At 43.1% G+C, this 20833-nt stretch overlaps 2 protein-coding genes across 2 annotated transcripts in view; both read left to right on the top strand.

Moving 5' to 3' along the window:
- Nucleotides 1-16075, top strand: part of CUBN (cubilin) — a 139921-nt gene extending 123846 nt beyond the window's left edge. The window contains exons 58-67 of the mRNA XM_035129760.3: nucleotides 301-430; nucleotides 1705-1925; nucleotides 8386-8594; nucleotides 9594-9756; nucleotides 10606-10814; nucleotides 11199-11355; nucleotides 11483-11658; nucleotides 12104-12269; nucleotides 13660-13895; nucleotides 15415-16075. Of these exons, the coding sequence (XP_034985651.3) occupies nucleotides 301-430; nucleotides 1705-1925; nucleotides 8386-8594; nucleotides 9594-9756; nucleotides 10606-10814; nucleotides 11199-11355; nucleotides 11483-11658; nucleotides 12104-12269; nucleotides 13660-13895; nucleotides 15415-15522 (1775 nt within the window). The 3' untranslated portion in view covers nucleotides 15523-16075. The remainder of the gene's footprint in view (nucleotides 1-300; nucleotides 431-1704; nucleotides 1926-8385; nucleotides 8595-9593; nucleotides 9757-10605; nucleotides 10815-11198; nucleotides 11356-11482; nucleotides 11659-12103; nucleotides 12270-13659; nucleotides 13896-15414) is intronic.
- Nucleotides 16076-18468: 2393 nt separating this feature from the next.
- RSU1 (Ras suppressor protein 1) overlaps nucleotides 18469-20833 on the top strand; it is a 66253-nt gene continuing 63888 nt past the window's right edge. Inside the window, exon 1 of the mRNA XM_035129135.3 lies at nucleotides 18469-18568. The gene's annotated coding sequence lies outside the window, so the exon portion shown is untranslated. The remainder of the gene's footprint in view (nucleotides 18569-20833) is intronic.

The raw sequence follows: 20833 nt of genomic DNA, 5'->3' as shown, positions 1-20833 counted from the left end.
TTACTTACCATTTTACTTTACTTTACTTTACTTTATCCATACTAGTATATGTTGTATTAAATGGAATACGCTGGTTTTTAACCATATAACAAATTATATATATACTAGAATGTATACCTCCATGTTGCCCTCCAGATATTGTTGGACTCCAACTCTGAAGGAGCAAATGAAAGGGATATTTTATCAGGTATCAACAAAATAGACCAGCGCTTACTGCATTTGAGTGAAACCCTAGACCCAAAGTGTGTATGGCAAAGAGGTTCTTTGGCAGTAATGACAATCTTTTGCCTTTCACTGTAGCTTGTGGCGGCGTATTCAACAGCTCTCGGGGTACAGTCAGGAGCCCTACCTATTCATTTACTGAGTATCATCACAACATGAACTGTTCGTACTACATCACCGTCGGAAGCAACAAGATAGTGGCACTCAAGTATGTAAGCCAAGAGCAGTTTTCAGTTTATGATGAAAAAAATCTTTGTCTCTAGGTTTGGTTTGGTTTTAAACTACTATAGTGACAGCAAGCATGGGAATTGTTAGTGCCTAGTACCTAGGACTGTGCACACACTATAAATTTAAAGCATATTCAAAGTACATTATTTCCCTCAAAGAATTATGGGCACTGTGGTTCACCTCTCACACAGCAACCCTTAACAAGCTACACTTCCCAGAATTATCTGAGGAGAGAAATGTGCTTTAAAGGTATACAGCCAATCCCATGGAAGTTTACTTTCAAAATAGCTTAGCTGCACCCAGTGTGATTAGTTTCCAAGTATACATAGGACTGCAATTTTATGCAACTTTATTTGTAAGTCAGTGAGTGGAACTTATTTCTGAATAACCTTACAGGTACATTGGATTGTGATGGTAGTTCTACTGTTAAGTGCTTTTTCTTCAGTCCAGAACCTTTCCCATTAAAAAAAAAACACACCCAAGAAAAGTCAGAATGCCACAGTGCTTGAATAGACCAGGGTAGACACCATGGTACTCTTCAGGTGCTGTGGACAGGGAGGGATAAGAATTTTTTTTTAATGTGCGTCCACCTAATTTGCACATCCCAGACCAATATGCAAACCAAAATGAAATTTGCACTTCCCTGAATTTCTGTGATGCACATCGCCAACCCAAAAGTGTGTGCGAAAAGTGAATATTAGCGAAAAGTGCACAATCTTTGTATATAAGTGAAAGGAACATGCAAAAATACAGTATAGTAGGGAACATGGCTTGAAGAAAATGCATATTTTAGGCCCAAAAGTATTTAATAGGATAAATATACAGGAAAACATGTACATTCTTCTTCTGTGTCTGCGTATTATGTAGACTGAACTAAAGATTGGAAAAATGAGGAACCGAGAGAAACCCAGTTTGACAGGTTCTGCCATAATTCTTTCCAGCAAAAGTGGAACGCTTTTGAAGAGTAGATACGTTTCGGTGTTCTTCATTTGTTCTGTGTTTTATGATACTTTAATCATATTTTTCTTGCATGCTGCCATGATTGTTTTTAATGAGCTGAGAGTATATAAGTATTCCTGTAAAGAAATAAAATACTAGTCCATTGACTACGCTGGTTGGGGCTGATGAGAGGATGCCACGTTGGTCACCCCAACTGAGACCAATATCTGTTGCCATTATTATTTATCCCCAAAAGCATTTTAAGAAAAGAAGGGCTGAAACAATCCCACTCACTAGTAAAAATGCCCTTGACAGGTTCAACAGCTTCCACCTTGAAGCATCCTCATCTTGCCACAAGGATTCTGTTACTGTGTATGATGGCCTGAACATCTACGCTCCGCTCCTGGGCACGTTCTGTGGTGCAGCCGCCGCCCTGCCTTCTATCAAGAGCTCCACAAACAACTTGCTGCTGCTGTTCAGGACTGATTCCTCTGGAACAGCCAATGGATGGAGAGCATCGTTCAGAGAGACACTAGGTAAAAGGAACGGTCAAAGGGAATTCTCCCAGCACCTTCAATGCAAGCCAGCTGTTATGAAATAGCATGAGATGTAGGAAATCTTTGCTACGTTTTCTTTTCCTTAGGTGCTTCATTTGGGCAAACCTAGACTGGGACACAGGTGGCGCTGTTGCTTAAACCACAGAGCCTAGGGCTTGCTGATCAGAAGGTCAGCGGTTCAAATCCCTGCGACGGGTGAGCTCCCGTTGCTCGGTCCCAGCTCTGCCAACCTAGCGGTTCGAAAGCACGTCAAAGTGCAAGTAGATAAATAGGTACCGCTCCAAGCAGGAAGGTAAACGGCGTTTCCGTGCGCTGCTCTGGTTCACCAGAAGCGGCTTTGTCATGCTGGCCACACGACCTGGAAGCTGTACGTTGGCTCCCTTGGCCAATAAAGCAAGATGAGCGCCGCAACCCCAGAGTCGGTCACGACTGGACCTAATGGTCAGGGGTCCCTTTACCTTTACCTTTATCCGTGAATGCTTAGCACCTTAGTAGACCTGAAGTACCCTTTTTTATACTCATAGCGAGGGTAAGGTATAAAGGTTTAATATTATTGAGTCATTACCTTACCAGCCTTACCTTCATGTGCAGCAGAATGAGGTGGTAGAATCCTGAGCTCGTAGGGTGAACTGCCCCACACAGGGCAGGGGAACAGCCGATGATTGTTTATGAATGTTTTCCTATGAGGGTAAATCACACAAACACACACAAGAGTGGATTGGGCCAGAACATTTCTTCTTAATGTGCAGGTTTCTCTACCTTGCAGGGAATATTTTTGTTGCATGGAGAAGCACTCAGAGTGGTACCCCCAACAGGAATGGTCAAGCCCACTTGAGAAACTCAGCATGTGTCCACCTCATTTCAAGCTTCATGCTATAAAAATGTTATAATTGGTTCTTCCTAATGTTAATCATACAGACTTTAATTCAGCCTTCCTATGACCGTTGAATAGATCAGTGATAGGCTGAAAATAGCTACCTACCTGTTCTTCTTTTGGTAATTCATTGGGATTTTGCGGGGTGGGGTGGGGTGGGTGGGTGGGCGGGCGGGAGTAACTCCCTTAACTTTTTGTCACTTTGTCATAAAGCTTTTGTGACGTAGCAGAAATATCCTTAACACTCAGCCATTGTACACATGCACACACCGCAGCTGGCAGCTGTTTTTCATTTGATACCATCTAAAAGTAATATAGGGATAAGGAGTATATCTGGAGTGCCACCTTCTATATAATACAAGGTCATTGTGAAATTAAAGTGCTGCTTCCTCTTGGAGGAAGGTTGGATTCTGGATTCTCCTCTCCCTCCCTCAAAGGTAGGTTAAAGAACTCTGCTTAAATCTAGACCAAGCTTCACCAACCTTGTGCCCTCCAGATGTGTCAAACTACAATGCCTGTCAGCTCCAACCAGCAGAACTGCATTGGCTGTGGCTGATGGGTGTGGCAGTCCTGAACATCAGCAGGGCACTTTGGTGATGAAGGCAGATCTAAATCAAGTAAAGCCAGAAAGCTCATGGGAAATTAATCTTGTGAAAGGAGCTCCATCTCATCTGCCAGAACAGAAAGGCCAAGAGGTGCAGCATCCACAGGGCAAATGTGAAACGCAATTCTTCATTAATGTTTATCAAGTGTACACCACCCTGGCTGTGTTAGTGAAGTGAGACTGGCTAATGTGATTACTGTGTTCTGCTTAATGTTGTGGGTAGCCCTAATTAAATCTTGGAAGGAGGTGAACACAAATGGTAAACTCATTTGGAGCAATCTAAACATTCCTGATTTCCTTCCTTCAAAATCCTGCCCCTTTTCATCAATGGTTACTTACGATTTCTGCACAGATGCCATCCAAAATAAGGTTATCTCTACTTCATCTTTTCTGGATTATTATTATTATTATTATTATTATTACTGATGAGCAGTTTGTTGACATGAAAAGAAGCTATAGGAATTAATTAGAAAAAAATGAGGAGGAGAAACAGCATCATGTGATTTAATCAAAACAACTTCTTTTTATTAGGCATACTGCATCAGTAGGGTCTCATCAATACTCTCATTTAATGTGGATGGTAAGATTCTGTACCTCCATTTATTATCCATTGTCCATATGAATTCTCCTCCAGATCACTGCGCTCCCATACATTCCCCTCCTTCAATCCAGATTTTCTCTTACCAGGCATACACTGAAAAAGATAAGGTCTGTGAAAATCCAAACTGAAGAAGGGGAAAGTGTGTGAAAGCAGTGACTTGGTGTCAGGCTCCTGGGACTTGCCCCCCCCCGGCCCCCTTTTGGCCGTAGATAAGCAGGAGAAAGCGAAATGAGTCCCTTACCATTTAAAGAGTCTTTAATGATCACAGCAAAAGAACAAAGCATCCATTCTTGGAAGGAAGGTGTTCCCAATTAAGGTTTCCACCCACTTCCCCCATAGTCACTTCCATCTTGCAACCTGATCTTGCAACCTACCTTGTGTTTTGTGTAGCCACCTTATCTGCTCTACATGACCTTGGACAGATAGGCTGAATGCTTTCCAGAAAGAGAGAATCTGTTAGCTCTCTCTCTCTTCCTGGTCTTGCTCACTTTGCTGCTCAAACCCCCTCCCCCAGTTCTTCCCAATTTTTGTCTTCAAAACTATGCCCCTCTGCAAACCGCTTTTCCAACTCTATACTGCTCCACTGCTCCTGGGCAGCTTCAGGATCCTGGTCCTGGTCAGGGGCAGCAGGAGGGGGAGGCTCCCACCATTCCTCATCAGAGCAGTACTCCTCAGCCTGGTGTCTGACACTTGGAAGGGAACATTGCAAATCAGTAGTAACCAGCACTGCACAGGATGAAAACTTCCTGCTTATTCATAGTAAGCAGGAAGATTTAATCCTGTGTGGTGTTGCTTCAGGGAGTGGGGAGAAATTAGAATCATAGAATCATAGAATCATAGAGTTGGAAGAGACCACAAGGGCCATCCAGTCCAACCCCCTGCCAAGCACACTCACCCACCCCTACCTTCTCTTTTGAAGATGCAACTGCCCAGTAGTCCTTTCTTTTAGTCACCCCTTCCCTCCCTACCTGACACCCCACCCTCTGACAGGGCCAAATTGCTCTGGGCTGCCCAGCCAATGCCCAGATCCCTCTCAATTTGGCTTGGGAATCAGCCTAAACAAGTACATAGCCCAAGTATACAGGCTGAATTTCACTAGTTGGTTGGAGGTCTCAGTTAATTGGGCTACCCAGGATTCAGCTTTGTCTGATTTCTCTACCTCTGTTTTTTTTTAGTTTGGCTGTTTTTCATTCTGGGTTTTGTTGTGTTATTCTGGCACCTTTTTAATGCTGCGGTGATGAGGGGCAAAGATAATGTAACAAAGAATGAGCTGTTGAGAAGTGATATTCTACATATGGCTCAACATGTTGGCTTAGTTCCGTACCAGAGATCTGTTTATAATTAAGTGCAAGTATTTACAGTTATCTCCAGTGGAGCTGAATGGATTGAATATCATTCATGCTTTGAATGGAGAGAAAACCTCTGCCTTAGTTGTGACTCTCTCATATTTCTTCCCTTCATGATTGCTGGTGCCATTCCAACCAATGTTTTGTCTGTAATTCTATCAATTTCGCTGCTGCTTCTTCTTCTTCTTCTTCTTCTTCTTCTTCTTCTTCTTCTTCTTCTTCTTCTTCTTCTTCTTCTTCTTCTTCTTCTTCTTCTTCTTCTTCTTCTTTTGCAATTATCTCATTTGAGCCAGAAATATTGTTGCACTAATACTGCTGTCACAGCATACAAGCACTACATTTAAGCCAAAATCATACTGCTCAATATTTGGCTTCAAACCTCCTTCCATCCAAGTCAGCAGTGAGAGATTTTCACAAGAAAGGCACATTTTTGCAATGGGTTACATTAGCAGAAAAATTATGTGCAAAAGACACAAGGTAATATTGCTGCTCCAGTTTCCACGGACTGGGGCTCAGAAGGAGCTCTATGCACTCTTTCAATTATCCTATTTTATAAAATGTCAAAATCCACAGTAAGGCCTTTATCCGAATCAACCAAAGTGGGGGTGGGAGGAGCTTGTTGGTCCTCCAGGTGTGTATAATGAAAAAGCATCTGGGAGCAGGGGCGTTTTAGGGATGTAGCATAATTTTGTTCACTCCACATTTTTAAGCAAGCCCAACTGAATTTGCACCGCCTGGCCATAGTTCTCCCAAGTTGTCTGATACTATTCTCAAATTTTAAAAGTACCAAAATGCATTTTAGACTGAAATGCACACATTGATCTCAAATGTGCATTTAAATGTTTGTTTTGTGATGCAATACATATTTAAATACAGATTCTGATATGGAAAAAATAAATGCAAATTTTCACACTTTTTTTTTTTAAAAAAAGCTTCAAATTAATGCAGAAATGGGGCAGAACCGACTAATGCAAAACACACAGATATGAAGTGGATGCAATCAAGAAATGGACCGATCCATGCATCCCTAGGGGAATGGCATTGCAGCAGCTGTGACTTAATCCCATGCTCTCTAGGAAGGCCCCATGCAGCTCTTGCTGTGAAATTTTCCAGGATGCCCAGCTATATAGCGTGATCCCTCCACATGTACATTTGTGTGTCCAAGCCTACGGCTTGACTAAAGAGATTCTTTGATTCTTAGACATATGTTACACAGGGAAATGTCATCAGAACCATGGTTGGAAGACACATGATGGAGGAATCTTGTTGAAGCCCAACAAGTCTGGCCAGTACTTGGGTGATGAGAGTTTGCCTGGGCTCTTTGCCAAGTTGAGTTTCATCATAGGAGAAAAAGAGTATGTAAATAAATAACAAAACAGTTTCCTCAATTGGTTTATTAAGGCATGTCAGCCATTGCATCCAATCTCAGCAGATCTTTTTAACTTTGGTTTATCAGCATCCCAAGTTCATTATGATGAAGTATTCTTTTGCATAATGTTGGAGGGGGTTGTTTTTTTTAAAAAAAATGCAGCCAAGCAAAAAAATATACCTATTTTGATCTGATCATTATAAGCACCTGATACTCATGCAGATTTCATGCACTCAGAATTTCTGATCAGCTGGCCACATAGAATCGTGGAATCGTAGAAATGGAAGGGACCAAGAGGGTCATCTAGTCCAACCCCCTACAATGCAGGAAAGCCAGATGGGTGGGGTGTAAAATAATAATAATAATAATAATAATAATAATAATAATAATAATAATAATAATAATAATATAAAAATCTTTTGCCCAACATGGGGATCGAACCCATGGCCCTGAGATCAAGAGTCTCATGCTCTATTGACTAAGCAATTAGGTGTTTGCATACAAATGTAAGTGCTTCTTTTTTTAACATCTCAACGACTTTAATAGAATCTAGGAATATTAGTCCTTATGGGCTGAAGACAAGGACACAGCTCCACCTACTGTTTTAAAAAAAACCTGTGACATGATAAGATGTATGTTGCTTTTACTTACTTTTTAAGTATTCTTTTATCATCAACGAGCAATCACTGAACCCTTCAGTTTGTGTGCTTTATTTATCAAGGCAACTACTCTTTGTTGCACTCCCACGGCTTTCCTTTAGCACCCCCTGTCTGATAGACTCCCTTCTCGACTCCCTTAAATATGCCACTAGAAGTTTTTGCCTGGTCTGCACACTTTCCTTACCAACTCCTGCTACTTCTGTCCCTTGCCCTCTGGGGCAAAGCTCCCCACCAGTTATCCCCCCTACTTCACACTGCTCCCCCATTTGTCCCTCTTTCTTCCACCCTCCCTCTGTCTTTTTATAAACCGCTATGAGGTTTTTTTTTACAATCAAGTGGCATATAAATGTGAAATAAATATATACTGTACGTCCAATCTCCTGCTTTCCTTCTCTCTCCTCTACCTTTCTGGCTCCCCTCTCGCCATAGCTATCCCTTCTTACCTGCTTCCTCTCGGTTTGGGACTCTCCTGGAAAGTGCAGTAAGCTGTTCTCTTTCATTATGCAGCTGGGGCATTTTTTGCTTCTGACTACATGGTCGGAGGGGATGCATCCCTTCTTATCAAATAATCAGTCCTGTTGGTAGCATTGGAGGCGTCTCCTGACATATCCACCCCCACTTTCACACATTACATTGAATATAATGAGGGAGGAGTTTAAGGGAAATTTTGCTTCAATCTTCTCGCGTTCAGTGAATCGAATGAATCGTTTGTCTATGGAGTCTGGAAGCAATGACAGCGTGTGAGATTCTGCTGGCCACATATTGAACATATTGTGTGAAAAGGGCTTAGTTTAACAAAACAAAAACAAAAAAGCTGTGCAAAGCATAAAATGATGCAATTCAGCCCCCAAAAGCCCATAGTTGACAATAAGCATCAAGACAGGAATAGGAAAAGAGATACTAAATATGACCAAAAAATACAGAACATCCTTTAAAATACTGCTATAAAGTACATGCAGTACATGACAGATTTCTCTTTTTAACAGGACCTCAGCAAGGTTGCGGTGGTTATCTGACAAATTCAAGTTACAGCTTTGGCTCACCAGACTCCGACATGGATGGCAAATATGACAAAGATCTTGAGTGTGTGTGGGTTATAACTGCCCCCATAAACAAGCTGATCAATCTCACCTTTAACACTTTTCAACTGGAAGCAGAAACGTCTGTTCAAAACTGCCACTATGACTATGTCCAAGTAAGATCAGTGTGTGCTAATCAAGAAGTGCAAGGCACTCTCTTTGCTGTGTTTTGACCATAGGCTACAAAATAACTTTTGTTCCCTTATTTCTTTTCATTCAACGTCCACCTGACCGCAGGGGTAAAGGAAATATAATAGTTTTATATGACTCTAAACGGTCCTGTCCTCAAGGTTCTCAAAGAAAAAGAAAAGAATAGGTTAATTCAAGTTCAATAAGATACTGAACATGCACTAAATGTTTAGTTGGAAATGACTTCCTTCTTTACATGAAATCAAAAAGAGAAATTGATTCCATTTGGACTTGCATATCTTGGTTTCTTAAGCATGAGTCTTTCTCTGACTGCTTGATTCTCATTCTGCTCCATTTCTCCTCCCACCTTGGCATGCTATGATTGAAGGCTTCCTGGGCTACATAACCATAATTTCCCATTATGTCCAAACTGTGCAATAATGGTTACAAGGTATAGCCTCCTAAACAAACACAAAACTCTGGGCTCCAATCCTGCTTTGTACCAAACCTTGTACCCATGGTTTCCTGCCTTGACTGTAACAGGAAACTATGGTTAGTTTACTGAATGATTATTCAATTGCAGTGCACCAAAAAGAGAAGAGGGAAGGGGTGATGCAAGGACAGAGCATCTGGATAAAAGGTTACATCTTAACAGGACCATTATTTTGATTTGATTCAATAATAATTCATAGAATCCTAGAATTGTGGTCTACGATCATCTAGTTCAATAACATTCCTGTGATGCAGGAATATGCAGCTGCCCCATATGCAGATCGAACCTGTGACCTTCATGTTATCAGCACCACACTCTAACCAGCTAAGCAATCAATTGCAGTAGTTCTTGCATTTGTAAGACACCCTGTGAGACATCAGTCACCAAACTGAACACTTGAACTCCTTCCACCAATCATTCCCGTAGCTTTTAACTGTTAAGCTCACACACATATCATGCCACATAGAAGTCATGTTTCTGTTTTGTCTTTTAGCTGTTTGATGGTAGTAATGAAAATGCTACAGTTGTTGGCAAGTTTTGTGGCTCCGGAGTTCCAGCTCCTTTTCTTTCTACTGACAACTTCTTGACCATTAAGTTTGTCACTGACATGTATGTAGAAAGAGCAGGTTTCAATGTTACCTACACTACTGTGGACAGTGAGTATAATTTTCATTTTCTTCCCAGAAGATCCCGTGAAATAAGCCATTCCTTTGTCTTGCACAACTCCAGGGAGGATTTCAAAACTTTAAAAACCAGCATTTATATAGCTCAGTGTTATCAGATTAGGAAACCGATTGTAGAGAGAATCCAGCTTCCTCGAGAAGATAAGACTTGATGGAAGAGATGATGACTGAAATGTATCTGTCTGGGTGGAGAGGATTTGGGGAGATCAGAGGGGTTAGAAGGTGGGGCTTGGTTAGGACTGTTAGACCACTAATTTAGAAAACATGAACTTGCACATTGCTCCAAGTATTTGAAAGAGCAAAACAACTCCAATGTCATAGAAATAAAATATTTAAAACCCCATCATGATATAATTGAACTATTTTGAATCTGCACATTTTATCTCTTGACATTGAACATTTGTACCTCAGTGTCTTGTTGCTTTCAAATAAATATCGCTTTAGGTCAACAGCTTATGATTCTGAGTCGAAGTAAATAAAAGGATCCTTGCTGGATCAGTGCAATAGCCCGTCTAGTCCAGTGTCCTTGTTCTGTGTTTATTCATTTAACTAAATTAATATGCCATTTTATTGCAAAATAAGCCCCTTAAGCAGTTCCCACAGGGGCCAGTCAGATTCCTAATAGAAACTTGCAAGCAGGACTGGAGCGCAACACCACCCTCCCCTTATGAGAATTGAAGCTACTGGTATTCAGAGGTATCCTGCCTCGGACGCAGCTAGGAACCACCATCCCTAGTAGCTACTGATAGCCTTGTTCTTCCATGAAAGAGTGCCTATAAACCAACAAGCAAGACTAATCCGTGTTGCTGTTGTTTTTAACAGGACTGTGTGGAGGTGTGTATAATGCAACTTCTACTAGCCAAAGGGCGACATCGCCCTACTTTCCAGAAGCATATCCTCCCTTTACGTACTGCAGGTGGACTATTGATGCTCCTCCTGAGCAACATGTGAAAATAGTGGTGCAGGAATTCCACCTCCAGTCCAGCCAGGACTGCTCTCAAAATTATCTAGAGTTCCAAGACTCACCACTGGTAAGTCAGCCAGGCCTGCCGCTAGGATCGTTGTGTGCTAAGGGTGAAGGTGGGGGTCCCCAGCCTGGGTGTCAAAGTTCCATGAGATTTCCCTGCTTTCAATCCCCCTTGCCCAAATCTCTGCATTGTCTGATACTGAAGGCCAAACAAGACCTGATGCTAATTGCATGAATGGAACTTATGTGCATATATATATGCCAAGAATGTCACAAGCACTGGCAAACAGATGCCTGTGTCCACATGGTACTATATCTTGCAATAGCTGTGCAAAATGTCACTGGCCACAATATGTCACAATCTGTTAGGAAAGTCTCCTTCCTTTCCATATGCTCTTTTTTCCCTCCCCCCCCCCCCAGATTTGACTTCTTGCTTATTACATTTCAGGGCAATCCAGAACATGCTGATCATGTCCACCGATTCTGCGGCCCCGAAAATCTTGTGATTCCTGTGTTTTATTCTTATGGGCGGACTGCTGTTGTAATTTTCAGATCAGAAGCCTATGAGGTTAATAATGGACTTAGCTTCTCTTACCTGGCTTCAGGTAAAGCTTTTGCCCTGCTTCTTGTAGGCACCAAAAATTATTAGCATGCAGAGTGAAAATCTAAAGGTGTGAAGATATTGTAAAATGTAGTAACGATATTTATATTTATATATTTGTCTCCTGCTAGGCTGCAACAGAGAATACAACCAATCATTTGGCTATCTGAAAAGCCCGGGCTGGCCTGATCCTTACCCTCACAACTTGGATTGTACTATTATTCTGCGGTCCCCACTAAATCACACCATCTCTCTCTTTTTCAATTCCTTTAACCTACCACACAGTGGATGCCGTGATTTCTTAGAGGTATGACAATTATCTGCTTCACATGGCCTGCTTAAACCAGGAACCTGATCCAGATTATCTCCTATGTCTGCGATTTCCTTTTCAAGTAGCAGCTAGTTTAATGCTAGGTTAGACGATAGACCAGAATGGGCCACGTAGCATCCCTCCTACGGTAACTCCTGTAAAAACTTCCAAGAGGACTCTGCTACTGTATTGCATGTGACAATTCTGCCTCTGTTACTATGTGCTGGGTCTGACTCAGATACCATGCTGATCATAAGGTCAGCATTGTGACAAACCACTTGTAGGAATCACCCTTTTTTTAAAAAAAGAAGAAGATGAAAGATACCTGTTAGTGTCATGACAGAGGCTGTTTCCATCAAGTTACCTGTATCAGTTGCAAAGATTTTAGTTATTCATCACTGATAACATTTCATTAACAATGGCTTTGTATATTCTTCTAAAGGTCAGAAATGGTAGTGATGCAAACTCTCCACTGCTTGGCAAGTATTGTGGAAACACCCTACCCAATCCTGTATTTGCCAAAAATCATGCTGTGTATCTCCGTTTCAAAAGCGACATCCTAGCTTCCAGTGAAGGATATGAAATCACTTGGACTTCATCACCAACGGGTACAAGCAATGGTTTTCATTCTATATTTGTTTGTTTGTTTCCACTTATATCCTGCTATTTGGACTTTCAAGGCTCTCAGGGTAGCTTACAAATTATTTTTTAAAACGTTAAGACTTAATTTAAACTACATTTATTTAAGAGATTATAATGACACCCACTGAGTAGACTATGAAACATGGATTGCCAGTCATCTAGAACTGTGTCAGGTTCACCTTCTAAATAAATATGTGCTGAAATAAGAAACCTTTGACCATTCCTGAATGGAAGGACTGGACTGGTTTGGGAGCCTTTGCTGCAGAAATAGTTTCAAGGAAAGGGAACCACTCGCTGCTCCTCATCCCCACAAATCCAACTTGTATCAGTGAGCAATCTCAGAATAAGGCTTCGTCTGTTGATGTATGGAAGGGATGGGGAAACTTTTCAATGTGTTGGCATACAACTCACACCAACCCTGACTATTGGCCATTCTGGCTGGGACTGATGGGAGCTGGAGTCCAGCAACACCTGGAGAACCACAGATGTTCCCCATCCCTGCCATACATCAGCAGAAGAGGCCTCATCCAGTTGTGGCTACACTCCTCGCTGGGATCCACTTCTCCTTCCTTGGTGTCCTGCCAGTTCATGACATCAGGCTTTATAAAATTTGAAGGTTTAAACCAGGCATAGGCAACCTTGGCTCTCCAGATGTTTTGGAACTACAACTCCGACGATCCCTAGCTAACAGGGCCAGAGGTCAAGGATCATGGGAGTTGTAGTTCCAAAACATCTGGAGAGCCAAGGTTGCCTATGCCTGGTTTAAACCATCGCTTTGAATTGTGCTTGCAAACAAATTTGGAGCCAGAGCAGCTACTTTAACAATCCCATTATATGCTCCTTTCACCCAACTCCTGAGATTAAATATTGATAATGCTTTGAACTAGTTGAAATTGCCAGATAAACTTCAAAGGTGAATCACCTGTACAGTGTATTACAACAACCCAATCTGGACGTTCCATACATTACAATGGCCAGGTGGGCCTCCTTGTCCAAAAGGTTTGTAACTGGCCAACAAGCCTAAGCTGGTAAAACGTGCTCCTGGCCATGGCTGCTGCCTGGGAATTCACGAGCAATGACAAGACATAACCTAAAAACTGGTACATTGTGTTTTGTTTTGCAGTTGTATTCCTATAAATTTAGGCCAGTTGGGATTTAAGGGGGGGGGGGAGAACGCTCATGCGATCTTCCTCATCCAGTTTAAGCCCAATGAAGTTAGTTGAAGAAAAGTCATACCATGATGCAGCAATAACCATTGATACTTCCTCCATTATGTCTATTGCTGAGAATGTTGCCCCGTCACAAAATGCACAGTACAACAAAAATATTTAGCACTAACAAACATTCTGTTTGTAGGATGTGGTGGTACTTTATATGGTGAGACTGGTTCATTTGCCAGCCCTGGCTACCCAGCTTCTTATCAGAATCAGACAGACTGCGAGTGGACGATTAAAGCCCCCCAAGGAAGGGCTGTTACCGTCAATTTTGCTTTCATCAGCATTGATGATCCTGGTGACTGTAGTAGCAACTATCTGAAACTCTATAATGGACCGGACAGTAGCCATGCATCTATGGGACCGTACTGTGGATTGGTATGTTTTAATTTTGTACTATGTGATGTTTCCCGGTGATGGGCTCCAGCTCTGTTGCGAGTTATTCCAAAAGAGACTGTAGTGACATCTAGTGGAGTTTGTGCTAAAGTGTTCCTTCTATTTTAGTTCCTTCCTCTGTGCGTGCCCAAAATGAGATTTACTAATATCTCGGTTCACAAACTCTCACCCCTTTCATGTTGCAATGCAGACAAAGCAGTGTTGCATAAAATTATGAGATTCCTCACCTGCAGGCAGCTCAGTTATACACAGCCTGGTGAAATCTTAACTGGACTATACTATACTCTGTGTTGGGCTGCCTTTGAAGACAGTTCAGTCATATTGCAGTTGTTACAAAACACAGCCGTTGTAGGGAACACATCTTGTCACTTTTAAACGAACCCCTCTGGCTGTCAATTTGTTTCTAGGAAGAATTCAGAGTGTTTATTCAAACTGATAGCCTTTAAAAGCCCTACGTGGCTTGGGACCTGAGTACTAGGAAGGGTTAGCTGCTCGCACGCAAGCCTGGCTGACCCTTAAGATCTTCATCCACAGGCTGCTCAGAATACCCTGCCACCACCAGAAGCAATGGAAATGCACCCTGCTCTGTATGTACACACCATACTTTTAAATCACATTTTAAATCACATACAATCCTGGGAACTGTAGTTTCTCCCTCACAGAACTACACTTCCCAGCACTCTAAGGAAGCTACAGTTCTCGGGATTCTTGAGTGGGGAAAATGTGCTTTAAAGATATGGGTGTGTACACAGCCCCTGTAAGCAATGCTTGACACAACCTAAGATACGTTTCGTCAAACATCCACACCTCATTCTGCTTCATTAGTTGTTTTGTGATGCTTTTCCAATGCTGTTGCCATCTGGGACCAGGGCACTCTTGCATTATAGTGCAACAAAAGCAAAACAAAACAAAAATAAATTAGAACATTTGCAGTATAAAAAGTTACAGGGACGTTTCCGCTGGAAGTCTAGGGATCTGCATTGATTGGAAAGTAAGCAGTATGTCTAGCCCAAAACTTTTGCATCTGCAAACAGTATTGAAAGCAGCATCGTGTACAATAACCCCAATATCATCACAAATTCACAATAAAAAGGATGTCTTAAACCAGGGTTGGTTCCAGACAACTTGTTTGTTGAACAGTCATCTTGATTTGTTCCACAAAGTTTGTGAGGCGGTTAGACGGTGTCAGCTATTTATTGAGCATTCATTCTGATTTGTTTGGGGGAAGTTATATTAGGTTCCATCAAGCAATTGTTATCTCACACTTCCAAGCATGTTTCCTCATCACTTTCCTTATTGCAAAAAGTCCACTTTAGCAGGGGAGGAATTCCAAATAAACTTTTAACTGCGCAATCTGAATTTGCTGGTATGTGATTTAATCCTCTGTGCAAAATAAAGACAGCCTGGAATCATCCTGTGTAGCATTCTTATAGGAATGTGCTTTCTGTGAAAAGATTCTGTAATCAGTATTATTATTTTTTATTCCCCCTTTTCTTCTCAGGACACCAACATTGCTCCATTTACAGCTGCATCACATGAAGTGTTCATAAAATTCCATTCAGAGTATGTAAATCTACCGTCAGGATTTAGGCTAACTTGGAACAGCTGAAATAATGCTTCTGTGGGGGAAAAATACACATTTATTCAGCACTTCTCTGTATTGAAGAGACTTCAAAGAATATAATTGTCTCCATAAATACAATAAAATTATTTTGGTCAATGCAGTTGTTATGTATTTTTAAAATTCAAATGATTTTGAGCTCTTTGTGATTGCTTGTAAGAATATCTGTTTGCTACTGGGCACACAACACTGAAAATGACACCAAATGAGAGCTGAGTGCCCCTAAGCAAACTATTCTCCAAAATCACTCTTCTATATAGACAATGGTAAGAGTGGAGCATTGGGGGGAAAAAACACCTCTTGAACTAAAACTATTGGTGGAGTGGAAGACATCAACTAGCGTTCCTGTTGGATACAGAAAATCATGCTCAGTTCTAAGACACGTGAATTTGTCTAAAATTCATATCACTCATTTGGGACATTTACACACTTTCCAAAATAATAATAGTTGATTATATCTATAACCACAGTAATTCAGATCAAATACAAAATAATAATAATAATAATAATAATAATAATAATAATAATAATTGTGCAACCACCTTGGGTTCCTAAATATTGCTGGTCTACAGGCTCCATCACCCCACAACCAGCTTAGCCGATGTCCAACAACACTGGGGACCCAAGGCTGAAGTAGGTGACTTTCAAGGTCCCTTGCAACACTAGGATTCTATGACTCTAAAAAGGCAGTAGCACAATATTAAAAGCCGCTTCTCTCTTTAAATGATGGTGGCTTCTGTGCTGTGTTACTGTCTTCTGATTTCATTGATGCTGGGGTTTTAGTATCTGAGTTATTTAACTTTATTGGCTAGGATCCAATACATTACTTTAGGTGCATCCGAGGGCTTCAACATGTACCGTGGGATTTATTTTAACCCCCCCCCCAACTCACACACACTTTGAACAGCAAAGTCCCATGTGTATCAATTTTTAAAAGCTCTGAAATGTCCCCCCAGTTTCAAAAGCGGTTTCCCATGTTGAGGAACACAAGCAAACACTCCTTTCGGCACATGGAAACAAGTTGCACTTACACTCATTGGAACCTGACCAAAGCCTGTAAATGGCCTTGAGTGGGTTTTAACAGAAAGGCGATTAATACATTTAATAACTAGATAAATTGAGTGGAAGTGGTGCACATACCTCTCAAATGTGGTTTTTGACCCTAGGCAGTAAAGCTTGCTGAGTAAAGTCATTTGTGGGGATGAGCTGCCCATTCCAAAATGCAAGGGGCATTTTGTGCCAAGTAAGATGGCCCTGCAATGGGATCTTAAAACACATTGGGATACATGTGTTGGAATTGGGACGGAAACTAGAAATGGTTCAAATGTCACCAGCTGGGCATCAGTAGCCTCGTTTACCTTTTTTTTTACTAAGTGATAGTGCCATTTTAATTAAGCATCTGTCATGCTGATTATGCTTATGCTATGTCCCCACTTGTTAGGTTGATGGTTTGAGGGTGTCTATAGGAACGGTGAATATAAGTAAACCTACGTTCCTCTCTCACGACAGCATAACCATGATTGTAAGTCGTCATTGTGGAGTTGACTTGTTTCCTTTTGCTTCGATGATGTCCATACAGACTGCTGCAAGTGAGACATTTGCTGATTTATTTCATCACTGGCCTAAATTAATCATGGCAGAAGAGACTAAAAATAAAACTGCCAGTACCATAATGCCATTACACAAATCTATGGCGTGATCACTTGGGATACTGTTTAACGTTCTTGTTGCCACATCTCAAAAGGGAAATGGTGGAGTTGGAAAAGATTCAGAAAAGGGCACCCAAAATGGAGCAACTCTCCTGGGAGGAAAGCTTTCAATATTGGGTGCTAAGCCTTAAGGCATTTTCAGGAGTGGGGGAGATGAAGATGTGCTGATGACCACCAACTTGGGCAGTTTTAAAGGGAGATTAAATCTGTGGAGGTTAAGGCTATCAGTGGCCAGTAGTCGCAATGACCATGCATTACCTCCAAAGCTGGAGGCAATTGTTGGCATCCGTTTGTCTCGGGAGACAACGGGAGAGTGTGCCTTTGGGGGGGGGTGAAGCCAAACCCCTGGACAGTCGCAGCGCCCGCTGTGGCTGGACGCCTCTTAATACCAGTTGCTGAGGGGGGGGGGGCAAAAGTGGGGGGGGCGCTCTGCTGCGCCCACGTCCTGCCTGCACGACCTGCGCCCCACGGGCACCTGCTTGGCCATTGCGAGAACAGGATGTCAGGTCAGATGGACCTTCTCCTCTGATGCGGCTGGGATCTTCCCGTGTCCTTCATTTCTAGAGCTCCGCCTTAAGTTACAGGTAGGTAGCCGTGTTGGTCTGACGTAGTCGAAACAAAATTTAAAAATTCCTTCCAGCAGCACCTTAGAGATATCTGAAGAAGTGTGCATGCACACGAAAGCTCATACCAATGACAAACTTAGTTGGTCTCTCAGATGCTGCTGGAAGGAATTTTTTTTTATTATTTTGTTCCGCCTTAAGTGTTTTCCTTTGATTCCTCTTTCCACCCCCTATTGGCCTGCGCGTTCTTCCTCCCCGCAAATTCCAAGCATAAAAGGTCTCGGCGCAAAGGATGCGCTTTGGCATCCGGCTGCCCAAACCCCCCCAAAAGGGGGGGAGGAAGAACACACTCCGGACGCCTCCCGCGAAAGATCCCAACTACTTCCTCCAATGCCACCGCCCGCGCTGCTCCATAGCCTCGAGCCCGCTGCCTATTGGCTCGCTCCTGGGTCCTCCCATCCAATGGCGGCTGGGCTAAGGCGGAGCTGCTTCTCGGGTTGGGCAGCCGCCGGCTGTGCATTCCGAGCGCCGGGCGGAGCCGCTGCTCCCCGGAGCGCTTCGCCTTACTTGGAGCGGCGCGCGCGGGGCTTCCCTCGCCCTCCCCGCCGGGCGCCTGCGCACTAAGAAGGGAGGCACTCGCCCCGGGAGGGGAGGGGCGGGGCGGGGCGGAGGCGGCGCCTCAGAGCAGGGCGTGTGCCATGAAGCGGGGAGCCCGTCCGGCCTGAATTGAGCAGCCAGCAGCGCCCCGGTCCCGTCCCGTCGGTGAGTTGTTGCGTCGCTCCCGAAACCTGAGAGCTCCGGCGGGGCCTGCCCGGCTTTCGGACTTGGGCGGCGAGTTGGAGCCCCTGGCCCCCTTCCTTTCCCTGGCCGCTGCTGGTCGTGTGAACTGACAGCCTCCTGGACCCAGGAAGGACTCGCCCCTTCTCCCCCTCCCGAGGCCGCCGTCACTCTTTCCCCTTCTGCAAAGCGGGGTCGAGGCTCCGGTGGACGGGCAGCAGCCCGCGAGTGAAGCTTCCTGCGTTTCTGCAGAGAGTGCCATGGAAAGCAAAAATAAGAACCCGGAGGTTCTTGGTTCTTAAAGGGGGGTGGGGATCTGTGGCCCAGATCCCAGCCAGCATGGCCAGTGCTCAAGGGTGATGGGTTACCCATCTCTGCTCTGAAAGGTGATAACACCCAAGGAGTACACGAGGTATAGACAACCTTGGCTCTCCAGATGTTTTGGAACTACAGCTCCTATGATCCTACCTGCCAGGTTTTCCCTTTTCTTGCGAGGAAGCCTATTCAGCATAATGGAAAATCCCTTAAAAAAAGGGATAACTTGGCAGCTATGCCTATGATTCCTAGCTAACAGGGCCAGTGGTCAGGGATCATGGGAGTTATAGTTCCAAAACATCTGGAGAGCCAAGGTTGCCTGTGCCTGGAGTACACGAATAGTTGAGTTGTGTACTTTTGTGCGGTGATTTGCGTGGAAGTGTGTCATGATTGCAGCTGTGCATGCCAGCGCTGGGTTTAGGGCGGTACAAGTAGTAGTAGTAGTAGTAGTAGTAATAATAATACCCAGTGCTTTTTTCTAGGGGGATGCATACCCCTAAACATTTTTTTAATCTTTGTACTTTTGTCCATTTGCTGCATTTATTTCCCCCGATTTCAAGTATAAAATGGTGATTAGTTTCTAGAGTCAAAAAGAGAGTACCCCTAAACATTTTTTTTAGAAAAAAGCAGTGATAATACCTATGTTTAGATGGGTACCTGCTAACAAGATCCGTTAACAAAAAGTAACTGGACCAAAAGGAATTGCTGTGAAAATCCAATATTTAGGAAAGTGCCAAATTTTTGTCCTTGCCTCAGGGCACCGTATTACCAGAGTCTGCCCCTGCACACATGGTAGCTAAGCTGTGCACATCGCTGAGTGTACACTTCCCTAAGCAAATACTTGTGCATATATGGAGACGGCTTGTGCCTCTTTCCAGCTTAATGTGCGAGCAAACTGACTGCCTCGTTCTTTGCAGAGTTAAGAGACAATTGCCAGAAGTTCTTTCTTCTGAGCCCAGTCATTCAAGGTTTTATGAGAGCCTTTTTCCCTGTGACTGTTCCACCTGTCAGTGGCAGAGAAATGATAGGAAGGACTATCGTTGAGGTAGCTAGGATGCTGGTGGGTGTAGGGCATTTTTAATCTACCCCACTAGTTTTGTGTGATCTGTGTTAGCTGCCAGTTAGTTTCTGAGCTCAACTCAAGGTGGTGGTGTTCATCTTTAAAACCCTAAATGGCTTGGGACCTGCATAGGTTGAAGACTGCCACCTGCTGTATGAGCCTATCTGCCTGCACTTATCATTTTCTGGGTGGCCCCTTTGAGAACAGGATGCTGGCCTAGATGAGCCATTGACTTGGTCCCCCAGGCTCTTATGCCTCAACAGGATGAGGCACCCTTGACAGTGACCACCAGTAGAACTTCTTCTGTAGTGACACCCATCCTGGCACCAAGTGCCAGGCCTTCCCACTTTTAGACAGCTAATGAAGACATGGTTGTTTACTGAATATTTTTGACGGGATATTTCCTCTTGCTGGTGTTCTGATGTTTTTGAGTTCTGACAGCTGCTTTGTCACTGTCTGGTCTGAGTTTTTATGCAAATAGTTTGATTTATGATTCCATTGAACTATGCATGGTTGTGTGTTGCTATTGTCTCTTTTTTATTAGCTGGCAGGATTTTCTTTTGATAAATAGTTGGCATGTAAGTTTTAAAAACAATTTCCACCTTGATATAAGCTGTACATAGCTTATGGACTTGACTGTTGGTTTAAACAGTACACTTTGCCTGGTTGAGCAGGCATAGGCAAACATGGCTCTCCAGATGTTTTGAAACTACAACTCCCATGATCCCTAGCTAACAGGGCCAGTGGTCAGGGATCATGGGAGTTGTAGTTCCAAAACATCTGGAGAGCCAAGGTTGCCTGTGCCTGTGGTTGAGCGTTGCTGTCCCAACAACATATGGACAGCACCAGGTTGGGGAAGGCCACTCTATGTAGTT

Source organism: Zootoca vivipara, chromosome 11 (assembly GCF_965207765.1).
Source record: "Zootoca vivipara chromosome 11, rZooViv2.hap1.1, whole genome shotgun sequence".
NCBI classification, from domain to species: domain Eukaryota; kingdom Metazoa; phylum Chordata; class Lepidosauria; order Squamata; family Lacertidae; genus Zootoca; species Zootoca vivipara.
Note: the sequence above shows the minus strand (reverse complement) of the source record. Positions and strands in the feature narration are given on the sequence as shown.